We start from the raw sequence: 25,069 nt of genomic DNA, 5'->3' as shown, positions 1-25,069 counted from the left end.
TACTTGCATATTTGCCTTTCTCCTCCAGATCTCTGAGCAACTCCAGGGCAGGGACCCGGTATGATAACATCTCTTTTTCCAGCTCAGAGCCTGGAGCATAGTAGGTGTTCAGTAGAAGTTTGTTGAGTAAATTAATGAAAAAATAACTTAGTGTTCCAGTTTGCTAATGCTGCTGGAATGCAAAACACCAGAAATGGATTGGCTTTTATAAAGGGGATTTATTTGGTTACAAAGTTACAGCCACAAAGTGTCCAATGTAAGTCATCAACAATTGGGTACCTTCACTGGAGGATGGCCAATGGAGTCCAGAAAACCTCTGTTAGCTGGGAAGGCACATGGCTGGCATCTGCTCCCGAGTTCTGGTTTCAAAATGGCTTTCTCCCAGGATGGTCCTTTTAGGCTGCATTTCCTCAAAAATGTCACTTTCAGTTGCTCTTGGGGCATTTTCCCTCTCTGGAGCAAAAATCTGCTTTCAAAGCTGTCTCCACAATGTCTCTGTAAACTGTAGTTCCTCTCTCAGTTCCTGGGCATTCTTCAAAGTGTCCCTCTTCGCTGTAGCAAGTTCGCTCCTTCTGTCTGAGCTTATATAGTGCTCCAGTAAACTCATCAAGGCCCATGCTGAATGGGCGGGACCACACCTCCATGGAAACTATCCAATCAGAGTCATCACCCACAGTTGGGTGGGTCGTATCTCCATGGAAACACTCAAAGAATTACAGTCTAATCAACACTGATACCCCTGCCCACACAAGATTACATCAAAGATAATGGCATTTTGGGGGACATAATATATTCAAACCGGCACACTTAGCTTCAAGTATGCTAATGAACCCTTCCGAAACTAGAACTGGCCCTCAACTTCTTCCACTATTGGGCCCAATTTAGAGTCCCTCTGCACTTATTAAAAAACAGTTAACTGTGGCAGAGGGAGAGTGAGCACAAAGCCTTGTCACTGCCTTTTTGTTTTGCTGTCTAATCATGTGATAACAATGAAACTGTGAGCCTCAAAATAATTTCAGATAATTTCATAGCAGGTGCTCACAAAATATCCGTTGAATGAATGTCCTACTCTTCTTTTACCAAGCACCTCAAAATAGTCTTCATCTGATTCCGAATACAGAGAATGCATGTGTGATGATTGTCCACTAGGGGGAACCATTTTGCACGATCAGTGGAATTACAGTTCAGGGAGAGCAGACAATCGCATTAAGTTCCCGCTGAAACTCATCCAAAGGCAGGGGTGGGACAGTCTGACAGGTCTTAGATGAGATCCTAACAGTGGGTGGCTGCAGGGGGTCAGAGATGAATGTCTCTGAGTTTGAGAACACAGAATTGCAAGACCAGGGTGAAGGCCCGGGATGTTAGCAGCAGTCAGGTTAGAGAGGAACCCCGTGACCGAGAGGAGTCAGCCGATAACAGTGAAAGACAGATAGCGGGTGATGCAGTTGGATAGACTCACCTTCAAGGGCCAGGATTTCTTTGTTTGCTTTAAACATATGTATTCCACATCTATGGTGTGCTAAGAAATATGCCATTTCCCGGGGGTTTTGTTTGTGTTTGTCTTAGGAAGGAGAAGAACGGATGGTTTGGAAGAAGGGGGGTGGGTGGATACAGAGAATATACACTCTACTTCCCATGCCGCATGCAGGGGGTGACAGGTGGGTGGGGAGGTGGAGGGGGAAGTGGCTACCGGGAAAGTGGAGTTCTCAGGAAGGAGTCCAGTGAAAACGAGGTGGAGAGGCTCAGGGTGCCTGGAGATTGTTTACCTCGCCGGGGGTGTCTGTGGAGAGGAGATACTCGACAACCTCTCCTCCTTCGCTGAGACTCTATCTTCCCACCACCAAATCTACCAACCTGCCTGCCCCGAAGCTCCCGTTCTCTGCTGGCCCTTTACAACGGAGTGCCCCTCCTTCTATCACAGGCCACCTCCTCTACATCCCCTCACAGACTTCTCTCCTGTAGTTATCCTCTCCCTCTTTCATTGGTGGATCATCTCCACTGACATGCAGATATGCTCTGTATCTCCCATCTTAATAGAGAACCCCTCCTTGGGAATCTATGGATTAAGAGAGATTTTAAAAGACATGTCAAAAAAAAAAAGATAAAATTTAAATTATAGTGTGTAAGGATGCATACCCCACCTTGACCCCAGATTCCCCTCCAGCTACTCATGTTTCCATTTTCATTTTACTTGAACTCTCAGCTTCCTTTGAACCAAATGACCACTCCCTCCTCCTCCTCGCTTGGCTTCTGTGATCTACTTTCTTCCAGTTTTCCTCCTGCCCACTGGTTTTGCCATAGTCTCCTTTGCTAGTTTCTCTATTTCTCCATCAGAGTGTTGGGTTCAGCCTACTTCTCGTCTCATCATCTATATTTTCTCCCTAAGTGACTTCTTCCAGTCTCATAGCTTTAAATTTCATATATAGTAATGATATATACAGACACTAAATCTGTCCCTCTGGTCCTGACCTCTCCCCTGAAATCTCCATGTGGATGTCTCATAGACATCTGGAAACTTATGGCTAAAACAGAATTCTTGATTTTCTTCCCCAAATCTGTACTTAATAGGGGAAATTGTGTGTATGGGGTGGGGCACTGTGTACATATTGGAACACTGTACTTTCAGCATGATTTCCTGTAAATGTACAACTGCTGTAATCAAAAAAATGAAAATAAATTTAAAACCAAAGAAAAACCTGTTCTTCCTTCTGTTTTTCCTGTTGCAGTAAAAGGTACCGCCACAATCCAATTGCCCAAGTATAAAATGTTGGACTAATATCCGATCACCTTTGTTCTCTCACCTCCCACCCCATCCCATCCTTACCAAGTGCTCTGGGTTCAATCTCCTCTTGATCTTCACTGTCTCCTCTGTGATCACCCTAGTCTAACCACAGTCCTGTCTCCTAATTTAGCTTTCTGCTTCCATTCTGGCCCCTTGTAATCCATTCTCCCACTTCAGCTAGAATGATCATTTTTAAAATATAGATATCATCACTCCTCAGCTTCCCATTTCACCTAGACTGAAACCAGACACCTGCATGGCCAGCAAAGCCTGGAAGGCTCTTTCCTCAGACCTTGGAATGATGGGCAACTTCTTAAACTTCACCCTCTCTAAAGCTCCCCCCTTCTCTCCTGCCATCCTGCCCTGGTCTTTCTCCCTCATATCACATCACAGCATTTATCTCCTTTAGGAATTAATCTTGTTTGTTTGTTCTCTTGCTTATTCTCTGCCCCCTACTAGAATGTCAGTGCCAGAAAAGCTGAGACATTATCTTTTTTGTTTACCGTTGTATTCCCTGCCTAAACAGTACGGGCAAAGTAAAAACTTAAATATTTGTTGAAGGAATGAATGAATGAATTGAACTGAAAGAATTGTGTATACCCTAAGTTGTACTGACAATCATCGATGGGAATAAAATTTGAAATACCTAGTTTTTTCACCCCAGATGTCCAAACATAGTCTTAATGGCTAAGTAAAGGGCTGTATGTCTTATGTGACCTTTTATTTCCCGAGAGTTCTAAGAACCTGGGAAAAGGGTATGGAGAAGGAAGAAAAAGAAAAAGTTCTTGGATGAAGGTAGGAGATAGTAAGGCCTCTAGAGCAGAGGGTGAGTGTTCCGGTTATTTATTACTTGTAACAAACCCACCCCAAATTTTGTGCCATAAAACTACCACTATTTTATCATGCTCACAAATTCTGTAGGTCAGGACAGGGCACAGCCAAGATGGGTTCTCTCTGCTTGTTGTCTCTGCTATGGAACCCTCTTCTGGAAAACAGCTAGGACTAGGGAAGGTGAGTGGGGGAGGAGCCTTATTGATTTTCTCTTTTTCCTCAAGCTAAAACGTGGCTCCACATGGCACTGTTGCTGACCCTGTCTTTATTTAAAATGTCGCTATCTTGTTCATCACGAATTTTTTTGCATTAATTTTGGTTTTTAAAAATATCACATTAAATATTATTTATCTTGATTACTGAGTTTCTTGCCCACCCCCTTAAATTTTGTACCCTAGGCGAATGCCTCACTTACCTCCTCTAGTGCCAGCCTTGGGTACCACACCAGGGCTGGAATCATTTGGGGCTCAAAGGGCCTGTCTCCTGGAGTACCAGGTAGCTGAGTTTCTAGAGGGAACAGCTGTGCGGACTTTTCGACCCAGCCTGGTAAGGCCCGCACATCACTTCCTGCGCAGGTTCAAGGGAAGCACAGAGACCCCACATTTCAATGGGAGGAAGGGCAAATAATTTTATGGCCAAGTTTTAATACCGCCGGGGGATGGGGGGGTATGGGCCTTGGGGGATGTATGTTGTGGTGACCCTGTGTCTGTCCAAGTGGAAGAGGCTCCTCTTTCTTCCTTTTCTCTCCCCTTTCTCCTCAGTGTTTTAAAACACTTTCCTGAAATGCGTTTGCCTAACAGTATGATTTCATAAAATTCCATCTCCCTCACACCTGTGCCGGGAAGCACCCTGCCTTTCCAGATTTCTTTTAAAACTGTGCACCAAGTAATAGCTGTCTAGTCCCCTCTGCAGGAGATCCAGATTGTCCATTCTTGTTTGAGTCTCCACTTTAAAATAGAATTAACCAGGGAAAGGGACTGACTCCTACGTCCACTGACGTCTCAGGTTTTTTTTTCATGAAATTAAGATTTTAGAATTTCTATTAATGATGATTCCATTTAACCTAAGAAAACCGAAATCAAAATTAAAGGAAAACTTCTCCAAAGCGGTCCTGCCTGAAATTTATCCCCGTTTTAATTGCTTTGAAGTGAAAAATGGCAGTTTCCTCCCAGAGAAGATTGCTATTCCAGGAATTAGTGGCAGGCAGGGACTGAATCATGACGAGTTGTCTGAAGCTGCAGAATTAGTCTCTCCCTGATCTCCCTCTCTAGAGAAGACAAATTCAAAGCCATAAAAAGTTTTTTGGAGGGAGAAATTTATGAATTGGAGGGAGGGACAGATTTGAAATATACATAGCATATATATAATATATATTAATATCTTTTACAAATTATTAACCTTAGGAACATAAAAATTACTGTGTATGACTTAATTAGAAGCAGACCGAGTCCCTGTAAAGTAATATGCCAAATACATGCTTGCCAAAAATCAATCGGCCATATGACCATTTTGCTGAGTGGCCAATTCCCCAAATTATCAATTTACTGTGACCTGTTTCCTTTAAATGTTGGTAAAGTTTATAGCAGTTCATACAGTTTGCAGTGATAGAGCCTAAGAGAGCTAAGAGAAGCCAGAACCTCAGCATTCTAGGGACTTCAAATAGCCTCTGCCCCTCAGTACCCTACTTTCTGCCCTTTCTCAGCCCCTCCACTGGTCTTTGTCTTCTTTTCTCTGCCCCACCCCCTCCTCATCACCCCCCCCCCCTTTTCAGGGAATGGTAGCAGCTCCCCCTCTGCCTGCCCCAGCTCCCTTCTCAAGGTCCCCTCTCCCTGCCCCAGTCCTGTCACCGCAATACAGAGATCTTGGGTGGAAACAAATGCTTAAATGCTTAGAATTCTACTTTGCAGACAAAATTAAAGCCACTATATTCAAACTTTGCATAAAGCTACAAAGTCTTTTAGACTTTTGCTGCATAACAAATTACCCAAAACTCAGTGGCTTAAAATAATAAGCACTTATTATTTAACACAGTTTTTGTGGGTCAGGAATCTAGGAGCTGCTTAACTGAGTGGTTCTGGCTCAGGGTCTTTCATGAAGTTACAGTCAAGATGTCAGCTGGGACTAAAGTCATCTGAAGACTTGTCAGGCTGGAGGATCTGCTTCTAATGTGGCTCACTCACACACCTGTGCAGGGATGTACGTGTCATTGGTGTCCCAGAAGGAGAAGAGAAGGGAAAAGGGGCAGAAGCAATAATGTGGGAAATAATCAATGAAAATTTCCCATCTCTTATGAAAGACATAAAATTACAGATCCAAGAAGCGCAGCATACCCCAAACAGAATAGATCTGAATAGGCCTACACCAAGACACTTAATAATCAGATTATCAAATGTCAAAGATAAAGAGAGAATCCTGAAAGCAGCAAGAGAAAAGTGATCCATCACATACAAAGGAAGCGTGATAAGATTATGTGCGGCTTTCTCAAAAGAAACCATGGAAGCAAAAAGGAAGTGGGGTAATATATTTAAGATACTGCAAGAGAAAAACCACCAACGAAGAATCCTATATCTGGCAAAACTGTCCTTCAAATATGAGAGAGAGCTTAAAATACTCTCTAACAGACAATGACAGTTTGTGAACAAAATACCTGCTCTACAGGAAACACTAAAGGAAGCACTGCAGACAGAAAGGAAAAGACAGGAGTGAGAGGTTTGGAACACAATTTTGGGAGACAGTAGCACAGAAATGTAAGTACACTGAACAAAGATGACTGTGAGCATGGTTGAAAGAGGAATGTTAGGACCATGTGGGACACCAGAACGAAAGACAAAAGATTAACACTGGGACTTGTATAACTCAGTGAAACCTAGGGTGCTCAAAGATTGTAATAAAAGGTACAAATATGTTTTTACATGAGGTAGAACAAATGAATGTCAACATTGCAAAGTGTTAAAAATAGGGTGGGATTGGGGGGGAAATACGATCAATGCAAACTAGAGACTACAATTAACAGAAACACCATATTGTGCTTCCTTTAATATAACAAAGGCAATATACCAAAGCTAAACACGTATGGGGGGGACGATGACAGGGGAAGGGTATGGGACTCCTGGCATTGGTGATGTTGTCTGACTCTTTATTCTACCTTAGTTTAATGCTATCTTTCCTTTTGTTGCTTTCTAGCTATGATGTTCTCTCTCTCTCTCTCTCTCTCTCTCTCTCTCTCTCTTTCTCTCTCTCTCTCTTTCTTTTTCTTTTGTCCCTCTACTTCTTTGACTCTTCCTCCTGCTTTGTGGAAGAAATGGAGATGTCCTTATATAGATAGTGGCGATGGTGCTGAACACATAAATAAGTGACTATAAAGGGAACCAATGATTGTTTACTTAGGACGGAATGTATGGTGTGTGAACAAAACCATCTTTTAAAAAAATGGGTTGATGAAGAAACCTTGAGGGCAGTATATTGAGTGAAATAAGACAGACACATAAGGACAAATATTGCAGGATCTCATTGATATGAACTAATTATAATATGTAAACTCATAGACATGAAATATAAGTTACCAGGATATAGAACGAGGCTAAAGAATGGGGAAAGGTTGCTTATTATGAGCAGAATGTTCAACTAGAGTGAAGTTAAACATTTGGAAATGGACAGAGGTGATGGTAGCACATTGTGAGAATAGCTAACAGTGCTGAATGGTGTGTGAAGGTGGTGGAAAGGGTAAGCTCAGAGTCACGTATGCCACCAGAGGGAAAGTTGGAGGTTAAAAGATGGGAATGTGTAAAACAGTGAATCTTGTGGTGAACAAAGTCCATGGTTAACTGTACAAATATTAGGAATCTCTCTCATAAACTAGAACAAATGTATGACACTATAACTACAAGTTAATAATAGACGGGCATATAGGAAAAAAATATATACCTGTTGCAAGCTATATACTACAGTTAGTAGTATTTTAACATTCTTTCATCACAGTAACAAACATACTATACCAAAACTATGAATCAGTAATGGAGGGAGGGTTGTTAGGGGTAAGGGAGGATTTGAATTTCCTTTTTTTTGTCTTTATTTCTTTTCTGGAGGAACGAAAATGTTCTAAAAATTGAAAAAAAGTGAATTGTGATGGATGCACAGCTGTATGATGGTACCATGAACAATTGATTGTACTCTTTGGATCTTTGGATAATTGTGTGGTATGTGAACAATCTCAATTAAAAAAATAGTGCATAAAATTTATTTTTTAACATTGGGCGTTGAACGGGATTTGGGGAAAGGTGACAAAATGCACAGGAGTCAAAGACAGAATGTAATTGGTCAGTAAAATGCCTGGCACAGGTCTCTTCCTTACAATAGTGCAACTTGCCAAGCGTATTCATATTCAGGGCACAATAGCATGGGACCAATATTGGAAAAGGAAGTAAACCTCTATATAGAAGCTCACTGAAGTGCACTTCTCACATGTGGCCAGTAGGTGGCAGTCTTGCCTGACTGTGCAGAAAAAGAATTGGGAAACCAGTTTTCCTAAACTCTAGGAGCAAAGAATTTTTAAACAAACTCCATCTGTGCTGTGGGTGCCTTGGAAATGGTTGTGTGGAGTTGCCAAAGTTCCCAGGTGCAATGCCATTTCTAAGGCTCTTGCCAAAAGAATACTAAGCCTGCTGCTACAATTCTGTCTCCTATTCATTGTGAGTCCCTGGGCAAATCATTTGTTCTCTCAGTTTCTCCATCTATTAAATGTTTACCACTGTTTCCCCAGTGCAATCACTGTACCTGGCATGTGCTTAATCAATATTTGTCAAATGAATGAGCATGGGCCCCACAAAGTTGCTTCTCACCCTCTTGGGGCATGAACTCCCAAAAGCTCAAACCCTCCTGATCACACCCTCCTCCAAGAAACATTCTCATTTCTTCCTTCCCAGACCTCACACCCCCCTGGTTTCCTCCTATCTCTGTGAAAACTGCTTCTCAATCTTTTGTACACTCCTGTTCCTCCACCAGTCCCTTACACATTGATTTCCATCCCCCCCACCCCACCCCCAGGATTCAGTCCTAGGTCCTCTTCTCTTTCTTCACTCTGTGCTGTCTCCCAAGGTTTAAATTACTGTCTATAATGATAGAAACAATAACAGCTAATATATATAAAACATTTACTGTATGCTAGGTATAGCTCTAACTCTTGACTCATTCAGTCCCCACAACAAGACAATGAGGTAGGCCAAAAGTGGTTAAGTGAAGGACAGAGTGATGAAGTGAACTCTCTACAGCTCAGACCTCTCTCCTGAGCTCCAGACCCATGTTTCCATTTGCCTTCTCAACATATCCCTTTCAATGTCCACTGCACCTCACACTCACTATGGTCAGAATTAGCCTCCTGAGAGTCCAGCCCAAGCCTTTCCTTCTCCTGGGTTCCAGTCTCAGTGAAAAGCAACCACTCACCCAGGCTAGAAATGTGGGTGGTTATATCTTTTCCTGCACCCAACCCTTAGCTAACTTCTAACAAGATCAGTCAATTCTACCTCCTTAATATCATTCAAATCTGTTCCCTCTTCTGCATTCTGCTGCCATTGCTATAATTCAGATCTTGTATTTCTCACCTTGTTTCTGCACTGGCCTCTAAACCACTCTCCATCTCTCCGGTATGGTGTCCACACACAGCTTGTTTTCCTAATTCACCACCAGAGTGGAGGCAATAGACCCGAGTAGGAAAGAATATGGGCTTTGTAATCAGATAGAGTCATTGCACTATTAGTCATTCGATCTTGGGCAAACTACTCAGCCTCTTTAGGTCTTAGTTTTCCCTGAACTGAAAGATGGGAAAGTACCTGCCTTATAGGGTAGTTAGGGGCACATGCAAAGCCCTTCAGAACCTGGGGCTGGCCTTCTTCTGCAGCCTGAGCTCTCACTCCATGACCTAATACCCTATGCTCCAACCAGACCTCCCTGCTTGCATGGAAACAAGTGTGACATGGCATTATCTGATATGGCTCTTACCTCATTCCACTTCATTCCAGCCCCTCTACTCTCCCCATGGTTTTGTCAGTTCATGTGTCAACTCTACCAGGAAGCCTTCTCCCAATTCTCTATCCCCTATCCCCTCAATATATTCTCACACCAGCCTGGCCTTCCTCTGTATTCCCACGACTCTTAGAACACTGCATCACCAGTGCCAGTTTCCTTATCCATATCCCGTTAGACTGTGATGTCATTTTGGGTAGGGACTATATCATGGTTCTCTTCTTGGTTCTAGCACAGGGGCTTGGCACAGAGAAGAGGCTCAGTAAGTATTTGTGGAATAAATGAATGAATCAATGAATAAATCAGCGACTGCTTAAATTTAGGACAGTTGGCTGTTAACAGCACCGCAGGCTTCAGGCAAAGCTGCCAAAGATGGTGTCTCTGTTGTCCCTTGCTCTGTGAATGAGTCTGCTCTGCTTACTAACTAGCAAATTTATATAAAGAAGTATAACTGGCTGTGGTTCTTGTAGAGACATTTGGGCAGTGACTAGCACTTTTGCCTTGGGTGTAAACAATGACAACTGTGAATTTAAAAAGTCAATCAAAAATGATTCAGTGAGAGAGGATTCTGGGAAGATGTTGGTGTAGGAAGTTCCAAGAATCAGTCTCTCCATCAAAATGACTATTGAATACCAGTGTTTCACCCTCTCTGCAGCAACCATTCCCCCCACCACCACCCCAGTCTCAGGCTCCTGGTACAGCTTGCTCGTTGCCAGACATAAAGAACTATTCCTCCAAACTCGGGGGAGAGGTGGAGGTGGTCTGATCACTGATCACTGCTTTTGATCAGCTACTTCAGATCTCTGGGGGCGGCTCTGAGGATGGCCACTGTTCCAGCCCCTCCCTAGCAAAAGGCAGCAGATGAGACTTAAAGACAGTATCTTCCTCATAGTTATGGAGGATAGCTGAAGGGCTGCATTTGCCTGACAACTGCCTAGTCAAGAAAGTACAGCTTTGTGCTTCTTGCACCCTTCCTAGATTCTCCCTAATCCCCTCCCCAGGGCAGTTTGGGCTTAGTCTCCCTGGCTGTTCTAGTTTGCCAATGCTGCCAGAATGCAAAACACCAGAGATGGATTGGCTTTTATAACAGGGGGTTTATTTGGTTACACAGTTACAGTCTTAAGGCCATAAAGTGTCCAAGGTAACACATCAGCAATCAGGTATCTTCACTGGAGGATGGCCAATGGCATCTGGAAAACTTCTGTTAGCTCAGAAGGCAGATGGCTGGCATCTGCTCCCAAGTTCTGATTTCAAAATGGATTTCTCCCAGGTCGTTCCTCTCTAGGCTGCCCTCCTCAAAAATGTCACTCTCAGTTGCACTTGGGGTATTTGTCCTCTCTTAGCTTCTCAAGAGCAAGAGTCTGCTTTCAATGGCCGTCTTCAAACTGTCTCTGTAAGCTGAAGCTCCTCTCTCAGTTCCAGAGCGTTCTTCAAAGTGTCACTCTTGGCTGTCGCAGCTTGCTCCTTCTGTCTGATCTTATATAGTGCTCCAGTAATTTAATTCAGACCCACCCTGAATGGGCGGGCCAACACTTCCATGGAAATTATCCAGTCAGAGTCATCACAGTTGGGTGGGGCACATCTCCACGGAAACACTCAAAGAATTACAATCTAATTAACACTGATAGGTCTGCCCACACAAGATTACATCAAATATAATGGTGTTTGGGGGGACATTATACATTCAAACTGGTACACTGGCCTTGTTCAGGCTGGGAAAAACTGACTTGAGAAACTCCTCTTCAGTGTGCCTCCCTCCCAGAATTTACCCTCTAGGCAAAAGGAGAGTAAGACAACCTAAGAAACAACAGAAGAAGACAGCCTGGAGCAAAGGCTTACCGGAAGTGGAACACCCAGGAGAGGGAGAGGTCTGTTTCCTGGAAAGTGGAGGGGGCATTCAAACTCTTGCAAACAGGGGAACTTCTAAGGCCACTAACAAGCACAAAACCAGGACAAGACACAGACCCAGAAAAGACAGAGAGGGCCCTGAATTTGCATATTCTTTGGGCTGACCTTCCTGATGGGGGCTGAATTCTGACAGAGAGCATCAGCCAAGGCAAAGCCAATTTGCAAAGACAGTGAAAGGTATTTTTGTTAGGTTTGCTTGGTTTTGTTAACTCCTGACACTCAAAATAAAAATAAAAAAAATAAAAATCTCTTGTCATATCACCAGCAGGTTACAGACTCAAGAAACAGATATTTCAGAGAATAAATCTCAGAGTTAACAGTTTAAAATATTAAAATGTACAGTGAACCACAAAAGACTGCAAGACAAAGAAAACAATGCTCATCCAAAGGAAGAGGATAAAAATCCAGAAAAAATCAATGAAGAAGACCAGACTGTGGACAAAGACTTTTTAACAAATGATTTTCAATATGTTCAAAGAGATGCAGGGAGAAAAAGAGAAGGAAATAATGGATATCAGGAAAACAATTAACAATACGGGAATCTCAATAAAGAGATAGAAATTTAAAAAGGAACCAAACAGAACTACTGAAGTTGAAGACTACAATAACTGAAATTTAAAATTCCCAGGAAGGCTTCCATAGCAGTTTGGAACTGACAGAAGAAAGAATCAGTGAATCAAAGACAAGACAATTGAAATGAGTCAGGCTGAGGAACACAAAGAAAAAAAAATTATAAAAAGCAAAAATAGCCTAAGACACTTCTGGGACACCATCAAGCATACCAATATATACATAATGGGAGTCCCAGAAGGAGAAGAAAGAGAGAAAGGGATAGAAAGAATATTCAAAGAATTAATTACAGAAAACTCCCCAAACTTAGCAAAAGATGTGAATATGCACATCCAAGAAGCCCAGAGAACACCAAACAGGATGAACTTTAAAAAAAAAAAAAAAAAAAAAATACTCCCTGTCACATACTGGTCAAACTGAAATATAGAAAGGACCAGGAGAGAGTTCTGAAAGCTGCAAGAGAAAAGCAACAAGGGAGTCCCGATAGTGTCAATTTCTCATCAGAAACCATGCAGGCAAAGAAGGCAGTGTGTTGAATTACTTAAAGTGCTGAAAGAAAACAATTGCAAGCCAAGAATTTTATATCCGGTGAGACTTTCTTTCAAAAATGAGGGAGAGATTGAGTTATTCCCAGATAAACAAAAGCTGAGGAATTTCATCTCCACTACACCTACCCTACAAAATCCTCAACAAAATACTAGCAAACCGAATACAACAGCACATTAAAGGAATTGCATACTATGATCAAGTGTAATTTATCCCAGGTATGCAAGGGTGGATCAACATAAGAAAACCAATTAATACAATATACCACATTAACAGAATGAAGGAAAAACCCACATGATCATCTCAGCTGATGCAGAAAAGGCATTTGACAAAATCCAGCACCCTTCTTGATAAAAACACTTAGAAAAAACTAGGAGTAGAAGGCAACTTCTTCAACATGACAAGGAGCATATATGAGAAATCCACAGCTAACATCACACTTGTGATGGTTTGGAGGTTTTATGGACCCCAAAAAAGATCATGTTCTTAAAGCTAATCCATTTCTGGGGGTGTAGACCTATTGTAGGTGGGACCTTTCAATCAGGTTATTTCAGTTGAGGCATTGCCCCAGGTGAGTCTCCATCCTCTTACAGAACTCCTTTATAAGAAGCTGAGAGAGAAGGACTCACACAGAAGCTGACAGAGGAAGCCACTGAAGCCAGAAGATGGAAGAGAAGAAAGAGACCAGCAGACACATGCCATGTGCCTTGCCATCTGACAGAGGGATCACTGGGTCACCTGTTGGTGCCTTGATTTGGACATTTTCTTCACGGCCTCAGAACTGTAAGCCTGTAAGTTAACAAATCCCCATTGTAAAAGCCAACCTATTTCTAGTATGTTGTATTTCAGCAACTTTAGCCAACTAAAACAATACTCAATGGTGAAGGACTGAAAGCTTTCCCTCTAAGATCAGGAACAAGACAATGATGCCTACTATTACTACTGTTATTCAGTATTGTACTGGAAACTCCAGTCAGAGCAATTAGGCAAGAAAAAGAAATAAAAGACATCCAAATTGGAAAGGAAGAAGTAAAACTTTCCCTTTTTGCAGATGATAGGATCCTACATACAGAAAATCCTGAAAAATCCACAATAAAGCTATTAGAGCTAATAAATGAATTTAGCAAAATGGCAGGGTACAAAATCAACATGCAAATATCAGTAGTATTTCTATACACTAGTAGTGAATAATAGGAAGAAGAAATTTTTTTTAGAATTCTGTTTACAATAGCAACTAAAATAATCAAATATCTAGGAATAAACCTAACCAAGGATATAGAGGACTTATACATGGAAAACTGGAAAATACTGCTAAAAGAAATCAAAGAAGACCTAAATAAATGGAAGGACATTTGGTGCTTATGGACTAGAAGACTAAATATTGTTAAGGTATCAGTGATACCTGCAAAGTGATTTACAGATTCAGTGCAATCCATTTTTATGGAAAAACCAATCATCTAATTTTTATGGTAGGGTAAGGGGCCCCTGAATTGCCAAAACCATCTTTAAAAAGAAAATCAAAGTTGGACTCACACTCCCCAGTTTTAAAACTGACTACAAAGCTACAGTATTCAAAAGAGTAATGCATAAGGACAAACATATAGACCAATGGAATCAAATTGAGAGTTCATCTATGGCCTATTGATTTTCTTCTTCTCTTTTTAATTAGAGAAGTTGTAGGTTTACAGAAAAATCACCCAAAAAATAGAGTTCCCACAAAACTCCCCTCACACACATAGTGTTCCCTTTGACTAACACCTTGCATTAATGTGGTACCTTTGTTACAACTGATGAAACAATATTACTATAATTATACTTTTAACTATAGTCCATAGTTTACATTAGGGTTCACTGTTTGTGTTGTATAGTCCTACGGTTTTTACAATTTTTTATTCTAGTAAACTATTACAACCTAAAATTGCCCCTTTTAGCCACATTCAAATATATAATTCATTGCTGTTAATTACCTTCACCATCATCCAACACAAAAACTTCCCCATCACCCCAAACAGAAATTCTGTCCCAACAAAGCATTCAACCCCTGTTCCCCACCCCCACCCTAGTCCCTGGTAACCTGTATCCTAGTTTCTGTCTCTGAATTTGCTTATTCTAATTAGATTGAATATAATGGTAAGTATAGAATTACCATATGACCCAGCAACCCCATTTGTAGGTACATACTCGAAAGAATTGAAAGCAGGGACTCAAACAGATATTTGCAGCATTTGTGAATAGCGGCATTATGTGCAATTGCCAAAAGGTGAAAACAACCCAAATGTCCATCAACAGATGAATGGATGAATAAAATGTGGGGTATGTGTGTGTGTGTATGTGTATGAAGATTATTCAGCCATAAAAAGGAATAAAGTTCTAATGCATGCTACAACATGAATGAACCTTGAAGACATCATATTACGTGAAATAAGCCAAACACAAAAGGACAAATACTGTAGAATCTCACTTATATGAAATAAGCAGAATATACATATTCATAAAGTCAAAAACCAGAATACAGGCTACCAGGGCCAAGTGGAGGAGGGGAATGTTTAATTGCTATGAAGTTTCTGTTTGGGGTGTGATGGAAAAGTTTTGGCTGTGGATGATGGGGACGGAGGCACAACTTTGTGTATGTAATTAACACCACTGAATTGTGTATTCGAAAAGGGAAATTTTAGGTTTCATATAAGTTATCACACACACACAAACCATACAACTGCATCACAAATGTAACCAATGGGCTAAAGTTAATGGGTTAATTATAGTAATATTGTTTCACAAATTGTAGCAAAGGTACCACACAAATGCAAAATGCTAATAATAGAGAAAACTGCATGTGAAGAGAAAGGTATATGGGAATTCTGCACTTTCTGCATGATGTTTCTGTAAACCTACAACTGCTCTAAGGAAAATAGATTGCAAAGGAAGAAACAAAATTATTCATGGATTATGTGATGGTGAACATAGAAAATCCAAACTATCTACAAATAAACTATTAAAATTAAGAGTTTAGCAAAGCAGCTAGATACAAAATCATTATGAAAATCAATTATTTTTCTACCAACTCTGAACAGTATTCAGATAATTTTTTTAAATACCATTTACCATAGCATAAAAGTTTCTAGTACCTAGGAATCTAGCAATAAATTGAGTAAAAGATGTTAAAGATTTCTGCTGGTAAAATTATAAAACTTTGAGAACCATTAAGGAAGAAATGCTGTTGTTTTTAATGACTGAAAACAAAGACTTTTCCTTTGTTTGTGGGCAGTAGCATATAGTCTGTTTCTTAAACATATGGCAGCCTCAAGTACAGAGGTACATCTAGGGCCCAGGCAGAAAATGGCTGCGGCCTACTGTGGCCCCGGGATCTGTGGTCCCATCATTGGTCAAGTCACAAGCACCTGAGTCATGAAGACTGCGGATCCTTGGCCCTGCTGGGTGGCCAGGGACCTGAAATGCCTAGAGGCAGAGCTTACTACAAGGAGCAAATAGGTCACATTGAAATAAAGCTGAGACATGTAAACTGTCTCCACAGCAATTCTGCATGGCGCTTGCATGGCTGGGACCAGCAGATGTCAACATCTATGTGGCCGGGAACTAGGCCCTGTGGGGCTCCATCTTTCTCTACGGTCAGAGGCAGCACAACTCATTGGGTAATGAACAAGAGGAGAAAAATGATCCCTCGGTAGTTGAAATTCCTGAGCCTCCAAAATTTTTATGTGGAAATAATTGTCATTTATAGGAAACATTTTGTTTCAGTCACTGTCAGGATCATCAACATTTGAAATCATGATTTGATGGCCCTGACCAAGAATCTTGACTGATTACTGAATTCTGAAAATCAGGGTTTTGAGTTCAGCATGTTTATGTTATAGATGCCTTGATTTCCATTTTGTGTTTACTTCAAATTACACACACATATATATATAATTGTTTAATTATCCTGTAAAATACAATTACTTTGTTAGTCCTAAAACATTTTATTCATATTCCCCTCTTTAAAAAAATAAGAAAAGAGAGCTGAAAAGGTAGAAAAGAGTTAACTATTTTTAAGACAAACTAATAATGGTATGTTCTCTGAAACCATGATGCTGGATACATGATGTCACAGGGAGCAGTGCCACTACAACTCCAGTCTGGACCCACCAGGATACATGGAAGTGATTCAAACAGATTGTGGATCAAGAAAAACTATGTCTACTCATGAGCCGAAAAGTCTGACTTGGCAACAAGCTAATAATTCTGGCAAAAGAGAGAGATCTGTTTATGAATTGGAAGAATCAATATTGTTAAGATGTCAATTTTCCCCAAATCAACCTGTACATTCAACACTATCCCAGGCAGAGTCTCAGAAGTTGTGTATGTGTGTGAACTTGACAAGCTAGTTCTGAAATTAACACAGAAATTGCAAAGGGCCAAGAAGTAAAAATACTCCTGACGAATAACAAGTTAGGAGAACTTGCTATACCAATGGAGAAGAGAGAGCCCAAAATTGAACTCTATAATATGGATATTTAATATAGCAGAATATCTTCATGACCTTGGGGTGGGGAGAGATTTCTTAAAGAACAACAAAAGACATTAACCATAAAGGAAAGATTGATAAATACGTCAAAATGAAAATTAAGAACTTTGTTAATCAAAAGACATCACATCACAAAAAGAATGAAATGACACTCTACAGAGTGGGAGAAGATGTTTGCAACACATATAACAGACAAAGAATGTGAGCTTGAATACATAAAATAGTCCTATAAATCATTAAGAAAGGGAAAACCCAATGGAAAAATGGGCAAATTATTTGAACACAGGCACTACATGCACACAAACAGAAATCCAAATGGCCTATAAAGATAACAAAAGGTACTCAGTCTCCTTAATAATCAGGGAAATGCAAATAAAAGCCATGGAATGATTAAAGGTAAATATCTGATAAATTTCAAGTGTTGTCAAGGATGTAGAACAACTGAGCTCTCTTAGTATTTTTAGTGGGAAGATAAATTGGTACAATGCTTTGGAAAACTACTTTATAAATATATATATGAGTTGAGGATATGCATAACCTGTGACCCAGCAATTCCATTCTTAGGTATGTATCATAGAGATATTCACACACTTGTGCTCCAGGATATATGTATAAGAATCTTCCCAGCAGCATTATTTATAATAACAAATAGCTGGAAACAACCCAAATGTCTAACAACTGTATAATGGATAAATGAAATTCCATTGTATATTTATACAAAGGAAAACAGTACAGCACAAAATTGAACAAAATGCGTCTACACTGAAGAACATGGAATCTTAAAATGTTGAACAAAAGCAGCCAGATTTAAAAGAATGCTTGTAGTATGGATGCTTTTCTATTAAATTCAGAAACAGAGAAAACTATATTGTTTAGAGAAGCCATACCTACATGGCCAAACCATAAAGAAAAGCAAGGAAGTGGTTTCTGTAAAAGTCTGGAAAGTGGTTATCTCCAGAGAGAGGAAGGCTCTGGGAGCAGGAAAGGGGCTGCAGAGGTGCTGCTGGGGTACCTGTGGCATAAAATTAGTTACATTGGGGTCTGCTTTATAATTTTTCAGTGTACTGTACATTTACATCTTCTACAATTTTCTATATGTTTTATATTTCACATTGAAAAGGTTACCAAATAGGGGGAGGCTTGGAGGCAGTGGTTGAGCATTTCAGATGGAACAGCATGAGAGGCAACCCAGAATGTGAAACAGCCTGAGGTCAAATGAGATGAAGGGGAAGGAATGCAGGCCTAACACTGGGCAAATCTGGGTTCAGGGGATGTGCTGCCACTGAAGTCTGTGATCTTGGGCAAATTAATCTCTCTGAGGCTCAATTCCGTCTCTAAAGGAGGACACTAACACCGACCCCCACCGACACTAACCTCTCCAGAAATTAAATGAGAGTGGAGACTGTGTGCATTGCTTAGCAGTAAGTAGGAAGTTCCACAAACATTAGTGGGGAGATGTGACTGGTGGTAGAGGAGGAGATGAAAGCCAGCAAGTCGCGGAAGAGAGGAGAAATTGAGGCAGCCCAGGCCTTGGTCTTTAGAAGTAATAAGTGTAGAAGTGCATGACCACTTGAGCAAAGGCTGGAGAATGAGAGAGCGCTGGCAAGACAGCAAAGATGAACGCAAAGCAATCTTATTTCTAGTTTAGACAATACTAAGTAACCTAATGAAAGGAAAACCTTAGAAATTTTTCAGAGAACTACAGAATGGTTTCCTCTCCACAAAAATCTTCAGTAAAAGACAAAAGATTTACGGCATTTGAAGAGTAAATCAGAGCATGTTTCAGTAGTTTTGTTACTCTTTACTCAACTAACTGCAACTCGCTCAAGACTAAGGGCGTCTGTTTGTTCCTATGCTGCAACAACTCCATCAGGGAAATCTGGGGAAGGGATTTTTGGAAAAGACGTACGTTAACCCAAGGACACAGGGAAACTTGATCTTTTAAACCGAAATAAAGTACTCTGTTCGTAGTCCTGTGGGTATGCAAATTAGCCTGTCGCTCCGAGCGATACCTTTGTGAACCAGCAACAGTCCCCCAGTCCTAACCCCCGGCACGGTTCTGGCTGGGGGCGGGGTGAGGCGGGACCCAAAACATTTATTGAGATGTTACCCAATCCCGGGAGGCCCAGAAAAGTGGGCCGCTGCACTTTGGGCTGCGTGCCTGCGCGCGCCCTCAGCTCTGCGGCACGCTACAGTCCCTGCGGCTAGGCGACCCGGTCGAACTAGGATCCCACTTGTAGCTAGTGGTGCAATATGAGGGAGTCCGATTTTAGACCATTGTTAGGAAAAAACACCCTGTGTCGCAACCTTGCAAGGCTGCTGAATCCTCAGACTGGAAACCCCAACCTGGTGCCAGGTGGAACCTGCTCTGGGGAGTCATTTCCTGGCACCCAGCCTGGTTTCCCCGACTCGCGGTCTTCAGAAATTCCGACAAAAAAACGAAAGGCCTACTCTTTGATGGAAATCTCAAGGAATTTCAAAAAAAGTACACACACCGGAGAACCCGAATAGAAAAACAACCTGCCAAATACAAAGGGAATTTTTTTTCTAGTTAAGCTTATTCTTATACCTTAAAAAGCTCAGTTTCTGCTTTTGACAAACCAGATATCTAGCCTCCCCAAAACAAGGCTTCCAAAAATTGGCTTACAAACTCGTTACCGTTTTTCTCCACGGTAATCTTTAGTAAAAGGCAAAAGATTTATACATTCTGAAGAAAAACCAGACTATACTTCTTATCCCCCTGCTCAGCTTCCTAGATACCGGCTGGTCTCTCAACGCTTGTGGTGCCTTTGCACCTACCTTGTAAAGATTGATCCCAAACATGTTCTCCTAACAAGAAAGTAAGCGGATAATTATGGTTATTCAAACAGATAATACTAGTAATAATTCTCATTTGCCTGCATTGCATTCTGGTATGCAAATGACCAGTCAGGCAAACCAGAACTTTCCCTAAACCCTATCTCCTCTAGAAGTGAATGGAGAGACAGAGAAGTGGCACTTGATTCCTAAGTCCTGTCTTCCATGGAGCAAGCACACAGAGTAGCATTCAGAGTAGCATTTACCCATGTCACAATTACCATCCCATCCTGCCCTCTTCTGTGACTGCTTTCTCTTCTTTACAAAACTAATCCTCCCCCATCTTCCCAGACACTGCCACAGCCCCTGTCACCACTTTGACAGCCACTTGTCACCATATTGTCAATGCCTGTTGGTACATGCTCAACAAAAGTTGGTTGAATGAATGAAGTCATCCTTGTATCCCCAACAACCAGCAGCCCCTGGCACAACAGGCATTCAATGCAGGTTTGCTGAGAGGTTGAGGAAATGCTAGAATGAATGAATGACTAAAGTATCTGCAGAAAATACCCTCAGTAAATTCTAGTTCCCTCCTGGTTCCTAACTAAATCTTTCCCTCTTTTCACTTCCACCACAGCCTAACTGTGGGACCTTAAGCAAAGTGCTTAACCTCTCTGTGCCCCAGTTCTTCAAATGTAATATGGAGATAACAGTCATGGGGGTATTTTAAGATAACCTCATTTGATTATGGTAAAGCTTCAACGGGATAGCATAGGAAAGCCCTCAGCACAGTGCCTAGGTAAAGAAGAGCTCAATAACCGAGAGAAAAATTTCTCTAAGCTGCTGTCTTTCTCTCCTTTCTCACTTCCTGCCAAGCATTGCCCTACCCCACTTGCCTTGTCTCTCCCTCACCCTTATCTTTCCCCATCCTAGTCCACTTTTGAAGACCCAACCCCTCCCTCCTCCATGAAACCTGGACTCCTTCAAGACAAAGCTGCACTGCCTCTGTGGGGCCTTTCAGTCTGCAGTTCTGACAGCCTCCAGGCCTTCTTGATAGGTGGACTTGCCATGCAACCCATCCTCCTTTCCCCATGGCTGATTCAGCCTCCTCCCTTAAGCTCTGCAAGGGCAGGACTGAAATGTCACCTTCCCTGCCTCTGCCAAGCCTTGCACAGTGCTGGGCAGTAACAGGTACCAGAAAAAGTTGATGAAGAGGTTGGGGGTAAAGGGAAGCGACTTGGTTCATGGGGCTCTTTGCTTCCTGGCCGGGAGGGGCAGGAGGGGGAGTGTTGGTGGAGCCTAGGGCCTCTCCAACGCCTGCATCTTTCCCCAGCCATCCAGCTGATCAAGGACCTGGTCAATTACGACGTGCGCCCTGCACTGCTCAAGGGCCTCGTGGCGCTGCTGATACCTTCTGTCAAGGAGACCACCAAACTGCAGCCCAAGATCCTCAATGGTAGGGGCTCGCTCGGGAGGGCGGCGACGGGGCCAGGGCGGGGGAGTGCCTCGGTCTCACGGCCGCTCCCTTCCCCAGACTCCTCGGTGCTCGAGATCACCGCCCACCTGCCGGTGTTTCTGCAGCAGGCCGCGGCCGCCAAGGCCATCGGGTAAGCCGTCAGGGGGTAGGGGTGGATGCAGCCAGTCAGCCTCGGGGCTGCCCGCGGGTCCCGGGAGCGCTCCGGGCGCCGTCGTGGACGAGGCGTGGGAGGGTCCTGAGGCGCCGTCGCAGCCCGAGTCCCTGGCCCAGGGTCCTGGCGCACAGCAACATTAGCGTCGCCGAGGAGCTGCTGCACCTGCGCGTGGTGCACAGCCTGATGACCGCCATGGGCAACACCGACCACAGCAACAGCCAGCGGCTGGCCAGCCTCACGCTGGAGGTGAGCGCGGGCGGCGGCGGGCGCCGGGATGGGGCTGCCTGGCGGCGGCCCCGGCACTCACGCCGCAGCTCTCGCGGGCCCGCAGTACTACGTACAGATGTTCCCGGTGGTGGAGGAGCACGTGCGCCGGAGCATGGGGGAGGAACTCTACAAGCTCTTCATTGTAAGTGCTCCCTCCTCGCCCCGGCCCCAAAGAGCTGTCGCTGACGTGGACAGAATGGTGGGCCCCTCTACACCGTCCCTACCCTGGTGCCCCGTCCCCTCCCGGAACGGGCTTGGGCTCCTCCACCCGGCATCTTTCCGTTTCCTTTCCTGTTCTGCCGGTCAGTCTGGGAGCCCGAGTTTCGCCTGCAACATCCCTCTGCCTAAGCCCAATTTCAAGTCCAGACTGCGCCGGCACCCCAGGCAGGCGTCCTTTGCTCCTATCCTCAGAGTAACGCTGAAGACTTGTACCTGAAAATAGACAGCATTCAGGCGGACATCTTGGCAGCCAACAACGTCAATGTGACCAAAGGTGACTGGGGGATGACGGAGCCTGGAGTGGAGGCGCAGCGGGGCCGGGCTCATGCCTGCCTTCCCTGCCTGCAGCCTTACACCTCTCTGACATCTCCAGCAACATGAGCTTTTTCTTTGGCCCTCCGGAAGATAGTGATCAGCTGGCCTACCTCACACACTTCCAGAAGGAGGATATGGAAGCAAAGGAGGGACAGAGCCAGTGAGGCAATCTGGGCAGACTGAGGTTATGTGGCAGGCAGCGCTGCCAGGGGGAAGGAACCTGGGGCCAAGCCTCTGGGTGGCTCCATTTGGCCCTTGGTGGAAGGCTGGGGGTTTGACACCACACTGGCAGGGGTGGGGGTTGGGGGGGGGCAATGTGCTGACTGGGAAGAGTTCAATAAACAGTCTTGCTGTGTATCCAGTTCTCTCTCTGCATGTGGAGGCGGAAACCAGAGGGATGATGATGGGTTGGGGCACCTCTGCTCATCAAGGGAAAAAAAGCAGTTCAGGTGAGAAGGGTCACCAACATCCCGGAAGGTTCAAAGATCTTTAGGCTGAGGAAGGGGACTTACTCAACTCCCTGCTGGCCCCAGCACTCTCTCCTTCCAGCACAGGGGTGAGGCCTGGTTTACCTCCTACTTCTCTGGTTGCTTTCTCTCATTCTCTTTTGCTGATTCTTCCTCTGCAACCCGGCTCCTTTCAAGTTGAAGTAGGCAAGACTCCAACTTTGGGCCTCTTTATTTTTATCCCCTGGTGATCTCATCCATTCTCTGAGTTTTAAATACCCTCTCTATGTCAGTGACACCCACATTTCCATTTCCAGCTAAACATTTCCACCTCCTCATATCCAAAATGGGACTTCTGATCCTATGCCACCCACAGCCTTCCCCATCTCAACTGATGGCAATTCATCCTTCCTGTTGCTCAGGACAAAATAGTAGAGTTCTCCTTGATTTCACTCTTTCACAACTGCATCCGTGCTGTCTTTTGGCTCTAACTTTCAAATATATTCAAAAATCAACCATATCTCACTACCTCCATCGCTAATACCCTGTTCTGAGGCACTGTCGGCTCTCGTCTAGATTGCTGTTTTCCACCCCCAGTCTCTTTTCAGTACAGCAGCCAGAGTGGTCCTTTTAAACTTCAGAAAACATCACTCTGGTTTTGCAGTTCACAGAGGATAAGAGCTAAAGCCCTTACGGTGGTCTCTGTGGCCCCAGGTGATCCTGATCTCCCATTACCTCTCTCAACTCAGCTCCTCCTTCTTCCATCTCCTTCACTGTGCTCCAACCACACTCACCTCCAATGCTGTTTCTTGAAAGTAACAAGTCCTTCCCTAAGGCCTTTGCACTGATATTCACTCTGCCTGGGGCTCTCCCACCCCAGCTATCTACCTGCATGACTAACACGCCCACCTTCCTTCAACTCTTTGCACAAAAGTCACCCTCTCAATGAAGACTACTCATTTTAAAACTGCAACCTCCACTACAACTTCCTATTCTCCCCCCCCCCTTAGTCTGCTCTATTTTTTTCCATAACACTTATGACCTTATATAATAGGTTTATTTATTAACTGTCTCTCCACCTGAACATAAGCTCCACTAGTACTGGGATATTTGTTTGGTTTACTGATACAACCAAAACACTTAGAGCATTGCCTGGCATGCAGGGAATTCTCTTTCCAAGTCAAAGGAAATGAAGTTAGATGGCCGTAATGTTCCAGGTGGCCACAAGGGGGCATCACCAGATCTAATATTGTTGGTCTCAGGCAGCCCAGTCTTTCCCAAACAGATTCTGAGCCCCCACCTTCCTCTGTCTGGGCCTGGGGAGGAAAGGAAAATTAACAAAATATAGCTACATTTTCCATAAAGCTAAGTGGATTTCATATTTTAAGGAAGTGTCCTTTCTTTTGAAATCAAGTCATTCTAACTTACCTTTAGACTTGAAATGTCATTTCTTTTGTATACGGTGGTCAAAATAGGCAGTCCACCAGAAGTTTTCTTGAAATTTTATTAGTAGAAAAGTCCAAAAATCTGGGAACCACCAGTATAAGGTGGTTACAGTTTCATAAAAACAGTGGAACTTTAAAAGAATGAAATCTTAAATAGAATGCAAATATCTAAACCACAGATATACATGGAATTTAATATATATTTTCACCCAACTTGTTATTTTGAAAAGTTCAAAGCTACAGAAAAGTTGAAAGATTAGCACAATGAACACCTATGTAGCTATATACCCTTTGACACATATGCTTTATCTCTTTCTGTCTGTGTTTGCTGAGCTATTTGAAGGTTTCAGATATGACATCTCACCACTAACTACTTCACATTACATTTCTACTAAGAACAAGGACATTCTACATAATGACAATATTATTATTACTGTGGTAGTCTGAATAATGACATACTCATACCCACACACACACCCAAAGACATCTGCATCCTAACCCCTGGAACCTATGAACATGTTAGCTTATATGATAAAAGGAACTTTACAGGTGTGATTCAGTTAAGAATCTTTAGATGGGGGTGGGGGTATCCTGGATTATCTGGGTGGGCCCAGTGTAATCACAAGGGTCCTTATAAGAAGGAGGTAAGAGGATGATAGTATTAGTAGATGTGACTATGGAAGCAAGAGCTTGTAGTGATGTGAGAAAGGGGCTGGGAACATGGAATACAGACAGCATCTGGAAGCTGAAAAAGGCATGGAAATCTTCTTGCC

General features: G+C 42.9%; 1 protein-coding gene and 1 non-coding gene across 9 annotated transcripts in view; one reads left to right on the top strand and one right to left on the bottom strand.

Moving 5' to 3' along the window:
* Positions 1 to 22,685, top strand: part of ARMH1 (armadillo like helical domain containing 1) — a 55,081-nt gene extending 32,396 nt beyond the window's left edge. For 3 of the 8 annotated variants that reach the window (XR_005215381.1, XR_005215383.1, XR_005215382.1), the window contains exons 8-12: positions 21,307 to 21,429; positions 21,508 to 21,580; positions 21,721 to 21,850; positions 21,936 to 22,364; positions 22,439 to 22,581. Coding sequence is in view for 3 of the 8 variants with exons in the window: in XM_037827414.1 (XP_037683342.1) it covers positions 21,307 to 21,429; positions 21,508 to 21,580; positions 21,721 to 21,850; positions 21,936 to 22,307 (698 nt within the window). In the remaining 5 variants the exon portion in view is untranslated. Of the gene's footprint in view, positions 1 to 21,306; positions 21,430 to 21,507; positions 21,581 to 21,720; positions 21,851 to 21,935 lie in introns of all 8 variants that reach the window. The other 5 variants (XR_005215385.1, XM_037827416.1, XM_037827417.1 and 2 more) reach the window with 5 other exon arrangements.
* On the bottom strand, positions 19,788 to 19,904 carry LOC119528410. The gene has a single exon (XR_005215709.1). It is a non-coding gene; the product is annotated as a U5 spliceosomal RNA (small nuclear RNA).
* Positions 22,686 to 25,069: the final 2,384 nt, after the last annotated feature.

The sequence above is a fragment of the Choloepus didactylus genome, chromosome 2 (assembly GCF_015220235.1).
Source record: "Choloepus didactylus isolate mChoDid1 chromosome 2, mChoDid1.pri, whole genome shotgun sequence".
Classification (NCBI taxonomy): Eukaryota; Metazoa; Chordata; class Mammalia; order Pilosa; family Megalonychidae; genus Choloepus; species Choloepus didactylus.
This window is presented reverse-complemented; position numbering and strand designations above follow the sequence as displayed.